At 44.6% G+C, this 15,572-nt stretch overlaps 1 protein-coding gene across 8 annotated transcripts in view; it reads right to left on the bottom strand.

The window, feature by feature from the left end:
• Positions 1-9,827, bottom strand: part of SNX31 (sorting nexin 31) — a 31,412-nt gene extending 21,585 nt beyond the window's left edge. For 2 of the 8 annotated variants that reach the window (XR_012621965.1, XM_074814820.1), the window contains exons 1-4: positions 9,728-9,827; positions 9,573-9,647; positions 2,988-3,102; positions 1,818-1,882 (exon numbers count right to left, since the gene is read on the bottom strand). Coding sequence is in view for 6 of the 8 variants with exons in the window: in XM_074814820.1 (XP_074670921.1) it covers positions 1,818-1,882; positions 2,988-3,102; positions 9,573-9,647; positions 9,728-9,793 (321 nt within the window). In the remaining 2 variants the exon portion in view is untranslated. Of the gene's footprint in view, positions 1-1,817; positions 1,883-2,987; positions 3,103-4,193; positions 5,744-6,485; positions 7,997-9,572; positions 9,648-9,716 lie in introns of those variants that run through there. The other 6 variants (XM_074814885.1, XM_074814834.1, XM_074814864.1 and 3 more) reach the window with 6 other exon arrangements.
• Positions 9,828-15,572: the final 5,745 nt, after the last annotated feature.

Genomic DNA, 15,572 nt, shown 5'->3' with positions numbered 1-15,572 from the left:
TCTTTACTGTAATGAAAGAGCACATACAGCACTACTGCTATTTGTATTATGAAGTAGTAATTTATGTAAGTACAGCCATTTAAAGTTTAAATTTTAAACAAAAAAAAGCCGGAGAACTACTGTCTTTGCCAAGCAGAAAGCCTAAACATCATGTATGAAAATCCATCATATTGTGGAACAAAAATTTGGGTTAATTTTATGTCTTGAAAATGTACTGACCATACACTAACATTTAAGGTATAATTCAATGCCTACCTTGAACTCTGCAAAATAACTGCTTTTGGCAGCACAGTCATCACATGCCTTAATAAGCACACTCACATACATACATAACCCATAAATCAAGTAAGTATTACCCATGTACTTATCAAGTCACCCCTCTTCACCAAAAGGGCCTGCAGTAAAGAAAAACCTAAATATACAACATCATTTCTGATGGCATGTTAGGAGTAATCCACAGTACTGGCATGCCAAGGCATCTTTAAACACTGCAAACAGGCATTTTGAAGAGTTATTTCCTGCCAGAACTTTGTCAAAGAAAGTCAGTTGGCAGTTTTTGAGGGCAAATTGCATGCATTCCTGATGGATTTAACTTTCTTTAGCAGACCTGTTATCAGTCTCATCAAGACTAATTAAGACTCAGCAGTAATTGCTGGGAGTTGTCTGCTGGGCTATAGCAGGCATTGGATCAGAACTAAGAGAAACTGCTTCTCGAAAAAAAGCCTAATCACAGAATCATCTAGGTTGGAAAGGACCTTGAAGATCATCTAGTCCAACCGTAATCAGAAAGGAGCTTTTCATTTCCTGTCTTGAGCACTTCAGTAGGTCTGAATTTAAGAGACTGTAAATGAATTGTATCTTTTTATTTACAAAGTACATAGGAAAAACCTTTTTAGAATTTGGTAGGAAAACTTCTTCACACCATTTTCTAAAGCTTTCTGAACTCCCCTTACATACCTTCATCACACATAGCAAGTGAAAACCTCTCAAGTCACAAAACTTACTCGGTCCTTCAAAACATCCCCTCTCTCCAGAACAACTCACTGCAAGTAGAGTTACAGCAGCATGCCAAGCACTTTGCAGAAAACTAAAGCAGCAGCCCCTCCCTGAAAATGCTGTTGAAGTCATACTGCAGCCACCTGCTCCAAAACACTACTCTCCTCATAAGAACCACTGCAGTTGGAGAGGTGGTAAGGGAAGAAAAGGGACATACAGCACCTTGCAGTAGTCAGACACAAGCAAAAGCTATCCAGGCTCCAAGCCTGCCAAGAAAGATCATACATGTCATGGACCACATTAAAATGGATTTCAAAAGTCATCTAGGTTGCAACAGCTCAAATACATGACAGATTCTGCCCATCACTACAGCTGCAAGTAAGAGAACATGACATTTTCACAGCAGTCATCAATACACTTATCAGTCCAAAGCACTGACACTACCAAAAAGCATTTACAGTTGCAAAACCCAAGAATGTGTGTAATCCTTCTATTGAGCTCTCACAAAGACTCTTCTGGGAACTGTTTAGAGGCAAAAGATTCATCAGATATGCCACAGGATATAAAAACAAAGCAAATAGTTCTTTCCATGAGAGAAACAAGTTTGTACATGGACAAAACAATAGCAATACTATTATTATTGCCACCCAGGCTTCACAGAGAGCACTCTGTCATCAGAACTCGCTGCTTTACAAGACAGACCAATACGCTAAGAACACAAGGAAAGGAAGATAGCAAAGGAAGCCTTGAACTCAGGAGGTAGGATAATATTTCAATTCTCTCATTTAATAAAATATTTGGCTGAAAAATTCAAAACTTACCTGCTGTAGCTTTCGGAAAAAACCTATGAAGACCTCACTATGGGTAATATTTGAATCCAAAGTAACTGAAAAACAAGAGGAAAACAGGGAGGCAGGAAACCAAACTTAGTCAAAAGATTAGAACCATAGCTAGTGTCTAAAAACAAGATGTATACAACATGACTGTTGGTTAAACTGTCAGTGCTCCTTTACTCATTGTTTGGTTTCTGCACAGCTACCTTCACTAGCCTGTTAAATCACTGAAGCTATGAACAGTGCAAAATACATGTAGGGTTGCTGTTCTTCCAAAGCAAGACTACAGTAAGGTTCCTGGCCACATAACTCCATGGGCACTCATGACCAATAACTAAAAGGAACTGTTGAATACTCAAGTGAAAAAGATAAAATAATCACTAAGTAAGATTTTTAAAGACTAATTTTGAGTCTGTTTTGTAAGTCTTGGCTCAAAGTATCTGAGACACCAGAGGCTACAAAACCTCTTTAAGCTCATCCCCTCACACCCCCTTCTTTTTGGGTAGGTGAAATGGTTATATTTTTTTTATTTCTTGGCTTACATGAAACTCACAAGATGAATTCTAGGGATCCTGCAGACCTGGTTTATAACACAACACATTGCACCTGAGATATAATTTTTCTACAAACCCTTGTTATAATTCTCACAAGTCTGCCTGGAAACTCTTGAAGGGAAGAGGTTTACGTAGAGCCCAGTTCCATATTACACTTCTACCAGTCCGAGTGCCTGTCTTTTTTTGCCTCCCTCTTTTAACGATCAGCCATGAACTCTCACACTCTGGCCCTGTGTCAGCTCTGGCAGTTGCAAAGCAGCAGGGATGGGTGGCTCAGCTCATAGCCGGAAGAACAGAGAACGGCCAGACTACAGGCTGCCACCAGAAGGCCAAGTTGGCTTAAGTTTAGTATGAAACTGCGCCCTTACATTTTGGGAAAGCTGCAAAAAGGCAGCCGCTTCAGAAATAAGAGAAATATGATATGCTGCTGTTCTAGAGGCAGTGAACCAACAGACAAGACAGGGCTTAGCCCCAGCCTTTTAGATACACCCTTATTCAGCTCAGTATAGAAGGTAAAGCACCCTGCAGTCACAAATGTAGACACACCCTCAGAGGTTTAAGGCCTACGTATAAAAGCTGGCCAGGTTGTTATAGCCAAGCTCACCATTCTGAAGGTACTGCTCCAGCTGAGATTGTCTCTCATCTGCCATCGACTTGGTCATTGCCAGGTAAAACTTTGGAGGGAAAGCAGGCACGGCACTTCCAAAAAGCTGCCTCAGCTGCAAAACAGCCAAAGGAAAGTTCCGGATCAATGAAGAAGAATTCATAGTTTCCAAGGAACTTTCAATGCTCTCTTGTTTTGACAGCGAGACATAATGACCTACAAAGGGCATGGGGCACCCACCCCAGCACCTCCCTGATGGTCCTCAGGGCCCAGCGCAACGGCAAAGCCTTTGCCCAGGCAGCCACCAGAAGACAGCCCAAGTGAGCGACCTCTTTTGATGGGTTTCTCATTTTTACAGTCTTACCACTTTGAGCTCCTGCTCCGAGCCAGAAAAGTAGCATTGTATTAACCTTATCATCTAGGTCTTATACACCTCATGGACAAACAAGATATGGTTACAGATGTCTTCTCTTCCCAATATGTCCATACAGGATTTGTTTGTTCTATACCCACAGAACTACTTTTTAAGAGCTGGTAACTTCTCCCCTTGACCTGTGCTACCTCAGAGGCTTTTACTATTTTGTCTGTGAGAGGTAGTAACTTTTATCAGATAACCTGATATTGTCAAAGGTTAGGAAAAAAAAAAAGAAAAACCCAAAACACCAGAGAATCATTTAGGAACACAAGCTGTCTGAAAGTTTGATTCTTCCTCCAGCTGTATCAGCTGAGTAGTAAGAGTATAATGTCTCTGTCCCTACCTCATTTTTAACAGATCTGAAAGGACTAGAGAACCACAATTACATTATCTTATGATAACATAAGACACTTCCAGTATAGGTTTGGGCATTAGCTGGTCACTTGAAAGAGTAAAAATGGTCTGCTATAGGCAAATTATCCCAAGAGAAGGATGAGCTTCCCAATATGCACATTACTAAACACAGCAAAATACAGCAAGTTTTCCAGGAAAAATTCCTTCACCTAAATCAAAACAATATGGTATCTGATCATAAAAGTGATACTCCTATAGTATGCTGAGACGTTATTACTAAATTTTAAGCACCAGTATTCAATTCAGCAATTAGTGTCACTAGATCCTGTGAAAGATGACATTTTCCCTCTGGGCCCAGCTGCCCAAGTCTTTCACATGACTCCAGCAGCTGAAGCTTGAAAAAAAAAAAAAGTTACTGTTGCAAGAATTAGCAATACCTTTTCCTGTCTGTTGGCTTAAAACAGGAGTGAGGCATATTCTCACAGCTCCACTTTCCCTACATCGACAACACACTGCTATTTCTGAGTTCTTGATTATTAGATACACGTGAATCGCTCTGAGATACACAGCATAAAAGTGTTAGATAACACTACATGCTTTGGTTTTATGTAAAGCTAACAGTAATAGCTAGTATAGAGTGCTTTTTATCTTCAAAGTCCTTCACATATGTGATCTTCCCCCAGGGACTGAAAAGTATTATCTCTGCTCTACAGGCAGGCAAACGGAGGAGATAGAGCAAAAAAATTTGCCAGACGTCAGAAAGCCAGAGCCGCACTGACAACAAGGAGGTCTCACCCTCACAAAGTGTTGCTGTCTGTTATCATCAGTTTGCACAACCCAAGACTCTGGCCTACTTAAAAAAATAATTAATTCATCTCAGTGCCAGCTGCTTGGTAAGTTTCTTGAAATGCAATTGTGTGTCCTCAGGATTTGGGCTACAGAGAAGAGAAACTTCTCAGAGAAGTAAAGAAAAATGTCTATAAACTTTAAGTGTGAATTTGTGTACAGTGCTGTAAGTCTACCAGACTATCAGCCACCAGCATGAAACTTCATTCTAGCAGAATGAAACTAGACAATATTTGTCTTCACAAACCAAACAGCCTAGGCTATATTTTAAATGCAAGTCAACAACTACACTGTAGCTGGTGGTGCCAACTGCCTGCTGCCCTGTCATGCTAACACCACCAGAGGAGATGGGTCCCCTACCCAAAATCTTCTTCCAGCCATTTTTTTGAGGCTCTGGGTTTGTTTCTGCAACCTAATGCCACTCCCCAGAAGACCCATGGCTCAGCCCCAAGCCAGGGTGCCCTGTGCACTGCTGTTTTCCCTTGACTGGACCTTGACCAGAGAGATACTTCCAAGCCATCCTGCTCCACAAGCTGTCCAAGGGGAGGACTCCCATCCTTTGGCCTTGGCATGCCTGACCAAACAGCTTCTTTGCAGACACTATGCCCAGCTCCCAACACCACTACACAGTAGCCACCTGGGCCTGTCCAGCCTCACAGCCCACAACCCAGCACCAAGGCTGGGCACAGCTCCACTCCCAGCTCCCCACCCCAGAGGCAGCTTCAAGAGCAAGTGGCAGGAAAGCCCACAGGAGACTGGATCACAAAAACAAGCTTAAATCTGACCGTGCTAGAACCCCAGGCAGGATGTTCCAGTCTGGTGGAAGTGGTACTTTTCCTCCAAGATTTCCACCTAAAATAGATAGGGCAGCTTTCCTAAATATGACAGTTCTAAGCTCTAAGAGCTAATCTGTCCAAAAAGGGGAGTAAAGACACATGCCATAGTTGGTGCTGTTTCTTCATGTTTCTGCAATAAATATTCCCCTCCTCAGCAGGAGACATCATCAGTTTTAAAGTGTAGTTGACCAGAATTAATCATCTCCTACTTAGTCTAGTCCCATAGGTTTGCTTTTTGGTGTCAGGTCCTGCCTCCTGCCTATGCTGTCTAGACAAGCTATTTCACCCAGGGCCATGCTCCATCATAGGTGTGCAGTCAGACAGAGCACCAGAAACAAAAGTGCTATCCTGAAAAAAACAGAGCAGCATTATAACTATAAAGCTACTATGTATGGATTATATAAAGAATAAACAGGCCTCTGGGCATTTCCTTCTCAGTTACCTTATTGAATATTAAAAAAAAAGAGGAGACACCATTCTAAGATTAAAAATGCTTAAACATGTTTCATGTGAAAATTAAAATATATGTATGCAGAAACTGTCCAAGCAATCAAAGGTATGAGACTATTCTGGTACATGACTGGCTAAATGAAGTTCAAAAATATATTTTCTATATTTAATTCCTTTTTACCAATTGTTTTGTTGTGATTAACAGATTTTTTTTTTTTAAACTATTTTCCCAACAGTTGTTCACAGATGCTGCTGACTCAGTAGCGGCTGGCATCATGACCAGAATCCATCAGTGTTGCATTTCACTCTTAATCCTACAGAGGACACTTCCTATTTACGCACTGCCTTGAAGTAAACTAGCGAATACTCCAACAACTGCAAGGAATAATCTGTTCCTTAGGTTCATTATGATGATATGAAGGATGTGCTAAGCAGCTGCCAAACTGAAAAGCCAAATGCAAACATCAAAGGTGGAAACTAGGGACAGCAATTGTTCAATTTCAAGGAAAACCAGTAACATTTTTAGTGCACAAACCACTGATCAGGTAATCTCTAGCCCCACTCTGCCACTTGTATATTCTTGCAAGAGATCCTTACCTCTCCATAAGCAGAATAGAGTCCACAGCTCTACTGGGGGTGCTCTGGTCAGTGTGCAGTCCTCACAGAACTAAAGCCAAAGAAGAATACAGCTACAGTACAGAGCACTGCCTAGCTGTCCTTGTATAAATCTAGGGCCAAAGGTTAGATCCTTAAAATGCACATCCATCTGCCATCAACACTCCTGCTGAAGTTGTTCACTGTCATTTGCAGAGAATGGCTACACAAGTCTTAGTTCAGAAAGCACAAACAATAAGGAACGCTGCCCAATGTCTATGGTGTTCATCCTGAGCAAAGGGAGACTGGTCTGTCAGTTGTCCTTCCCACTGCTAATGCTTAATATCTAAATACCCAGGACAGAGGAGGGAATGAAAACTGGGTTTCCCACAATTGAATGCTCTAGCTCCTAAAAGAAGGGGCAAAAGGGAAGAAGGCAGAGCCATCTCTGGACCCTCTTACAGCCAACACAAACCCCCATCTCCCAGAGGAATGTCAAGGGAGTAAATCCTCAGACCAAGACAGGCACCTTCTGGCAATTCACAGCCAAGTGCCTGTCTCCACAAGAGAAGGGCTAATGCTGCACTGCTCTCCTCAGCATTTCTGCCAGCCCTGTCTAAGCAACCCCTCCTAAACAAGATGTCTTTTAGGATATCATTCTTGGTTGTTCACACCTCTCTCTATACCATTTGGCTTGGGTGCTCAGCTTAAGGCTGAGAATCTTGTTTGGAGGTAAGGAAATGTTGCTCAGAGTTAGTATACCTGCACCTCCCCATTCAACAGCGTATCCAAAACCTCATATGCTCCATTACACTGCACTGCCTCTAAACAGTTGCTTCCTTCAGACAGCCCTTTTGTAGATAACAACTGCTCTGGGAGACAGCAAGAAACAGAGTTTAGGAGTGTCAAACAGAAGCATTCTCAGATTATAAAGTGATGGGGAGCTGGAAAATACACAGGAAGAGAAAAGGGGCAGTAAGGCACAGTATCACAAACAAAAGTTACGTGTCCTGATTTTGTATCACAAGATAGGAGAGGAGCGCATAGAGGTGGAATAGCAGTGCTTTAGAAATTGCCACTCTGAAGGAGATCAGAGGCACAACTAGTCCAGCATCACATCCAGCAGAGGTCAGAGAGAGATCCTCCAGAGTAGTGTCCAGGAAATACCGTCAAGTATAATCATACAGAAATCTGTCCAAGGGGGAAGCTTATTTCTAATTCACATCCTGCAGCCATCACAGAATTGCTGTATCTGTGGGGCTTTGTGGACACCATGTCTGATCTGGTCAGGAGGGTAAAATTACTGTATTCTGGAGTTTAAGACTTCTTGTATGTGTGTATTTTTCTACCTTAATAGAGTATTTCAAGCAAAACAAGCAGAACAGGATATAATAATTATAGACGAGCAACCTCACATAAGTATGGGGAAGACAATTAAGGGACAGCAGTGTAGTTGTAAGCTTCAAGACCAAGTATGGCAGCTACCAACAGCAGGAATGAAGGAATTAAAAATAAAAATCAGCTAACAAGTTGTAAAGCCCAGCAAGAGGCAAACTGTCAGTTACAGAGGACGCAGAGAAGGGAAAGATTTTGCCGAGAGCATTAATGAAGTTAAAACCTCTTGAGCAACAAACAGTAAACCTTAAAGAAAAAGCAAGCAAGTACATAAGCTGGTTTATGAGTTCAGATATGTTACCAAAATGCTCCATTAATCAAAGCAAAGTATTACTATGAGAGCTCCCACAGGGAAAAGAATTGCAGAGCTGGGGCACAAGAGCACACTGCAGCAAATATTGCTACCCATGGCAGTCCTACTGCTAACTCAACTGCTTTCAGCTGTGCTGCTCCAACTGTTTGTGCACTCACACAGAGTTGGGAGAGATGGACTGATCCCCATCTGGGATTATCTGGTTGAAAAACTGCTCCAGAGTGGTCCTATCACTGCAGCTGACCGCACAGGAAGGAGGCTGCCAAAAGAAGGAGCACCTACCTAACCCACTACCAAGAGAACCGTTCATCAAACAGGGCCCTAAAATAGGATTATCGAGGTAAAATAAGGCTGCTCAGCAGAGATGACAGTGTGCATCTAGACTGACGGAAGAACTGGGAGAGATTTCACTTGGAGCCAAGGACTGGCAAAAGCCAGAGAGATCAGGCTAGCAAAGAGAAGGCTGGCAGCCACTCTGCTTCCATGGAAGAGATCAACATCACATGCTCCCTTACAACAACAAAACAAAAGCAGAGATAAACTGGCAGATTCACTCTAAATAATCCACTTCAGTTTGGATTACTGATACTCACTATTCCTTGGAATACTCCAGGATTGTGTTCCAGCTGTTTTGTAATTGCCTAGTAACTGCCTGTGTGGAAAGGGTCACTCCTGAGGTATGTGTTTAGGCAATTTGGGCCAAGGGATCCAACACTGGTTAACCCCTGGCTTGTCCAAAAAACCCTGCAACTGACTGCAATTTGCCTGGACTGACCTCTATACACTTTCTAGAGTTGTTCATAGGATTAAAGACCCCAGCAAAGCAGTTGCACCCCTCTCCCAGAGGCCAAGGAAAAGAGGCACTTTTGAGTCCACAGCTGCTGCTGCTTGACCAATGTTTCCCATTAAGCCAGCTTACCACACTCTTCTGCCACATCCCTTAGCTGTTTTTTTTGTTTGTTTGGTTGGTTGGTTGGTTTTTTGGGTTTTTTTGGATTTGCCTCTCAGTTGCTGCTGGATTTCACCCTGCAAACACAGGTGCCCCGCAAGCTGCAGCTCAGCCCCTCTGACAGCCCAGCATCGGGGGGACCAGGCAGGGTGCAAGGGCCAGGTGGGAGGACAGGGCCCGGGTTGGGACCAGGCACATCTCCCCTGGGCTGTTAGCATGAAGGAAGGCTTTAATGCGGATTTGGGCAGAAATAACTCGCGGCCCCCACCCCACACCAGGCCTGTGAGTGCCAGCAGAGTCCCTCCTGCTCCGCAGCCCTCCCAGGGGCCCGGCCAGGCTGCGGGGCCCGACGGCCGCCTGCACCCCGGCAGGCTGCCCCCACCGAGGCTTTTCGGGGTGCCCCCGGCCCCGCCACCCCCCGGCCGGCCCTCACCTGCGCGTCCCAGCGGCGGAGCTGGCTGTACCGCGCCTTGCCGAGCAGGAAGCCCTCCAGGCACACCGAGTACAGCTGCAAGCACACCGCCGTCAGACCCGCGCCCGGCCCGCCGGCCCCCGCCGCCCGCTGCCCGCTGCCCACCCCGCGCCCACCACGTAGGGGCCCCCGCGCCTCTCCCGCAGCTCCTCGGCGGCGGTGATGCTGAAGTGCAGCTTCATGGCGACACCGGGCCGGGCCGTCCCGTCCCCTGAGGGCAGCGGCGGGGCCGAGGGAGGCGCCGGGCAGCGCGGGTGGCAGCTGGCGCGGCGCCAGGGGGCGCTGCCGCGGTGCGGGCCGCTGGCACAGAGGCGGGACGATCCCTCAGGCGCAGCCTCGGCGGCGGCTTTTATTTGAAATCCCTCCAGAAAAGGGGCCTGAGAGGGTCGGCCCCGCCTTGGGAGCCTCGTTAGGGCCAGGGGCAAGGTGGGAGTGACATTAATGGTCATTAGGCGCCAAGCGGTGCCCGCAGGGGAAGCGGCCTGGCTGGGAAAGGCAGCGGGGGTGACCCGGGGCACTGAAGAGCCGGTGCCGAGCAGGGAAGGAGATGCGACTAGCACGGGGAAGGGGACTACGAAGTGATGGTAATTCACTAGTTTTCAAGGAGCAACAACTAGGGACTATCTGGTAAAAGGGGTACGCAGCAGGTTTATAAGAAAAGTCCTTTTTTTGCACAGTGCCTCACTGGAGGTCAGATACAGTTAAAATGCCAGCTCCCATCTCTGGCCTGGGACTTCTGTTTATCACTAATTGCCAGACAGTAAAGATGAATTACACTTGCCATACTTCCTAGCTTTCTTTAGTGTATTTCTGGTACCCCTGCGGGAGCTGGGCCTTTTCGTGTGAATCACCATGGAAGTCTTACACAAGCAGTGCTGCTGGAGACATGAAATGAGTTCATCAATGTGGAAATAATGCAGCTGAAGTGCCTCCCCTGCAAACCGGGACCTGACATAAGTGCAGTACTCCAGCCTCACCAAAAGGCCCTTCGTCAGGGGAAGAAAATTATTTCAGGAAGGCAGTGATTCACTAACACCTGGGGAAAACCCCTTAACGGTGGAACAAGGTTTGTACATTTTTTTCAAGAAACAGGGTTAACTGTGGGAATTTTGGAGAAAATGGAGAAGAGTAAGTAAAATAACATTGTGTAACATGTTTGATAACTTGATTTGCTTTTCTTCTTCATCTGTGCAGCCAAATATAACCAGTCTGACGACTTCTGGAGCACCCACGCAACCACCCTCTTACGGAGCCAACTTTGTATCTCCTGGTGTCAGGGCTGCCCTGTTGTACCTGGGAGATGAGGCATCCGCAAGCTGGGGAGCTCTTGGAAGAACTTTCCTTCCCCTCCTGAGCAAGGCCCCTGTGTGCATCCTGGTTTGCCTCCCAAGCCACTTTGCAAATCCACATCTCCACTTGTAACCTGGGAGGCGAAGCAGCTGCAGAATGAATTTGATGGAAAGATGTGAGGTATAGACTGACAGAGGGAAGATCTACACTCTGGGCCCTGGGCAGGAATTTTCCACTTCTGCTGTCATTCCAGGTTGGGGGTCTCTCCTCATCTGCCTGAATCTGGTTCCCCTCTGGAAAACAACAGGAGGAGAAACTGAGCTACCCTCGGTGGCAAATCTCTCTAACAGTGACAAGAGACAGCTTTAGGCAAGCTTCCACTTACAGATGTGACAATGCAATATGTTTGGGGCCCACTTTCTGAAATGTAATCTCTGTTTTATGTCATCTGCTGACTTTGAGTTTAACCTAGACCATGTGTAACCCAAGGTCCCAGTTACTGCGATGTGACACAACCAGTTAGCCTGCCCAGGGCATCATTTTTGTTTTCTGAACGCTCAGATATCACATGGAATGTTTTAAAGTGTGCTCAGAGCTATAAAAAAGTACATACCTCTGGACAGCTATAGCCAGCTGGAACATGACTTGATTAGGGATGTTTCTTTCTCAGGTTATGTGGGAAGTAGGAAACTATTTGGCATAGATATACTGCTCTTAGTCCTTAATGTGCAACAGGCCCATTATGTTGGCCCAGCTTGTAATTTCCTTTTTTTTCTTAATGATTACATTCAATCCCAATACAATAAGTGAGAAATATAAAATTCAAATTATTTTCTGAAAATACTCTTCCTTTGTTCTTGTTGCCCAAGTCCTTCAAAGGGAGCTCCAAGGACATGTGCACCTTGTGGTCTTAGTGTAGCTGAAACACTTGTTTCAAACTGGTATTCACTTCAAATGCCACATGCTAACAATTTGTAACCCTGACAGCTGCATTTTCATTTGCACACAGCTACTACCCATCATTACTGACCACATCCTGCAGAAGGTAAGTGGGACTAAAAGCTTTCCTTCTCAGAGATAGTCGTTTCACACGGACTCACAGCTGCCTAAGGAACAGCATTTAGGCTGCTGGTGTGCTGAAATCTCTGCCTGCCTTGTTGGGGAATCCTATCTTGGGTTTTTTTTGTGTGCTCCTCCTGGCTTGTCAGTTGAGGAAAAACCTGTGAGGAGGAGAGGCAGTGAGTGAGATGCTGACTTGCGGCTCAGAAGAGACAGGATCCCAAATGCAAATCACCAGCTGGCAGAGGTAGGGCGTACAAGGATTCCCCAGGTTTCAGGTCTTCACATGAGAATAGGGAGGGCCTAGGCTTGCCTCCTTCACCAGCAGTTGAGCTGCAGATCCTCTAAGTCAGCACACTGCCTTTGAAACTCCCTCAGAGAAGACCTGCAGCATTTCCCAGCCAGACCCTGTAGCCTTCCTATGGCTTTTCATTGCAAAGGTGGTGTGGGGCTCTTCGTATCACTTGCTGTGCTGTTGATGAGGCAGCTAACTGATGTAATGGGACATAGGATGTGGTGTTTCTCTTTGTAAGGAAAGGACTAGTTGATCAAAGGGGAAATGGGAAGGAGGCAAGGGAAATAAGGCAGTTAAATTCAGAGTGCCCACTTACACCATAAAAAGTAATCTGAGAGAACTGAGACTTTTTTGAGAGTAGCCTCTGATTCCAGTAAATCCAAGCCTGTGGTGGATTTACTCAGGGAGCATTTCTAACCTTGAATTGCCTCTCAGAGACAACTCATGTACCTGGGAAGCTATGAAGAGTTTGCTACTAAACTACCCCATCAGGGAGTGAAAATGTTGCTCATGTTCAGGGAGCAACTCCAATGGAAAGATCAGTCCTACAAATGGAGCTTCCTACTTAATCCAAAGTAGGATGGCCAGAAACACGTAACTGTGAAAGCCTAGTGAATTGTGGTCCCAAGGACAAGACTGGGGCTCTCTCTAAGATGTCAGTTTGGACCACAGCTCCCAGATCTATTGAAAATAAATACAAATCCCAGTTGTTTTTTGGGAGTTATGTTTTGGTTTGGGTTTTTTTTCCGTTATTCCAAGCAGAAATACGTCTATTAGATGCGGAATTCAGAAAACCTTTTTGCCGAGAATCCTAATCCAAAAGGGCAAGTGGCTGTCTTTCAACATCCAGTTGTCCATAGCAATCATTAACAATGCTCCCAAGAAGGAGATACATTCAGGTGCAAGGACTGAAGATATCATTTATTCAAGGGTAGACACCTAATTAGTGTAAAATGGCAACTGTAATGCCATTGCCTGACTCAGGAATGTCTTGATTTCCACCAACTTGTCCCCTCCTCCCCCAGGACCCAGTGAAATCCAAATTTCCTAGACTTCTGCAGAGCAGCAAAGAGAATGCATGCAATCCAGGTTACCTCTGCACCAAACCTTTGATTGAGTTGCCCATAAAGCCACATTCTGCTTGGGAAAGTGGATGGTGAATATCATACCATTTATTCATTCAAATCGCCATTCCGTTCAGGAGCGAGCTTTTGGCTGCTGCTAAACAAGCATTTACTCTGGTTAGAATGGAAGACAGGAAGGACTGAAGGAATGAAATACCGGAGGATCCAGCAAAATCAGCTTAGCACTGGGTGGCTGCAGGGCGGTAGAGGATCAGCGTAAGCCTCTGCCACATGCTAGAGGGAATGTGTTGCAGAAGGAAGCGACTGCCAGTGAGGCTGCCTATTAACCCAAAGGAACAATGCTCTACTGCTGGTGAATAAATTGACTTCTCTGTGTGGCACATTGTTTTACAGTAGTACTCTAAAGATACATTGATAGAGGTGCTAACACACACATTGTTCACTATCTCTAAGATTTAAGAAAAAAAAATAGAAGACTGATTAAATAGGCATCTGTGGTATACAATGGGGAATTACCATGTAATCAAGAGTGGGAAGGAATAAATCCAACCAACACAGGGTTTTGTTTTCTTAAGCTGTCACGATCAGCAGAATTGCCTGTGTCCTTCCATCACAAGTTACCTGGTATTTCAGGCTGGTACAGTTGCTAGTGCTTAACACACCCACAAGAGTCTTGTACAAAGCTGGAAGAACCCCTCTTTTTCTCCTTTTTCAGTTTCCCCATATGCAAGAGGTTAAATAACTTGCACACTCTTACAAAACATAAAGATTAGTTTGGTTAACTGCAGCAGACTCAGACATTAACTCTAACCTGTGGAAACAAGCAGAAGGGAGGTGGGCTCTTACTTTCCTGCAAATAGTTAGATCTTTATACCATCCTTTAGACCTTCCATTAAGTCTTTAATATCATCCAATTCTTCAACATTTCTATTATGGTGCTAAATATTTTTAGGTCTTTAAAACTGTCTCCAAAGCTTTAATGTTTTCATATTTGACATTACGTAAGATTAAGGTTGTACATTCAACCTCTTATCATGTACATATCTTGTCTGAACCACTTCCTTTGTAGGATTTACCATCCAGTTTCAAAAGTTCTTAATTACAGTGATATACTTCAGCAAGATTGTAAATTAAAGGCTAACCCAGCCTGCCTCCATCAGGACAGGACTGAGCGCAAGAACTGTACAAGCTTAACCTAATGCTTTTATAGTGAAGTGAGGGATTTTAAATAGGATTCATTTGCACCAGACCAATTTCACCTCTCTATGCTAGGCTTATTTCTCAAATTCACTTAACACGAAAAAATCCAGTCTGAAGATCTTTGCGCAAGGGGAAAAACAAGGGTACTCTTGAATTGTCCTTTGGGGGACTTCAGAAAGCATGCTATAGGGCTTGCAGACTGCAACAACAGGTCCAGAGAACACAGGCATTCCCCCCGTGCAACATGGATTTCAGAGGGCCTTCCAGAAAGAAGTCACAAACTCCTTCCTGTGATTCTGTATCCTTTAAACACAGCAACTGGGGCCTGATGGATTGCAGTGCTAAGGGTCATGCCTTCCGCCATGACTAACAGATCTTCCTTTTCCCCATCCCGGCCTGCCAGATTCTTCTCTCTTCTTGTAAAAGGACATGCCATGTTCACTGCTTCCTTTCCCCCCTCTCCATTATCAATTTTCATTAAGCAGCTTACAGAGCCAATTATGGGCTAAACTGGGTAGAAAATGCCTCTCATTCTGCAAGTCTGCACAAAGTACTCCCTTGAAGGAAGACAGAAAAAAAGCAAGGCAGCAACTGTAGGATAACCCATCCGTAGGTGGCCAACTTCAATGTTATCTGCTGACTTTTCACACAGCTCATCACTCTCTGTCTTGATTATGCATTTAACAGTTTTAATCCTGCAAAACTCTCAACCTCAGTAATGTCCTGTAGAGCAAACTCATGTGCAAGTGTTGGCTCTTCTCACTTTTGCTGCCATTGGCCATTTTCTTGGATGCTCTTTTTAGTGACTAACATACAAGCTGACCCGAAGGACCTATCAGCCCTGAGTGAAAACAGGATTATTTTTATTGTACACTAGATCAGATGTAGATCAAGCAGCAATTTATTTTAAAAAGGCATTCCCTCACACACCACCCCCCCCTTCAATTCTATTTTTAAATGACAGTCAAATATAAGGACGAACCAGGAAGGTCACCTTTTGCAGGACAGTGATTCCTGGACCCAGTAAAACTG

The sequence above is a fragment of the Strix aluco genome, chromosome 1 (assembly GCF_031877795.1).
Source record: "Strix aluco isolate bStrAlu1 chromosome 1, bStrAlu1.hap1, whole genome shotgun sequence".
NCBI classification, from domain to species: domain Eukaryota; kingdom Metazoa; phylum Chordata; class Aves; order Strigiformes; family Strigidae; genus Strix; species Strix aluco.
The sequence above is the reverse complement of the archived record's forward strand: the minus strand, read 5'-3'. Positions and strand labels throughout refer to the sequence as shown.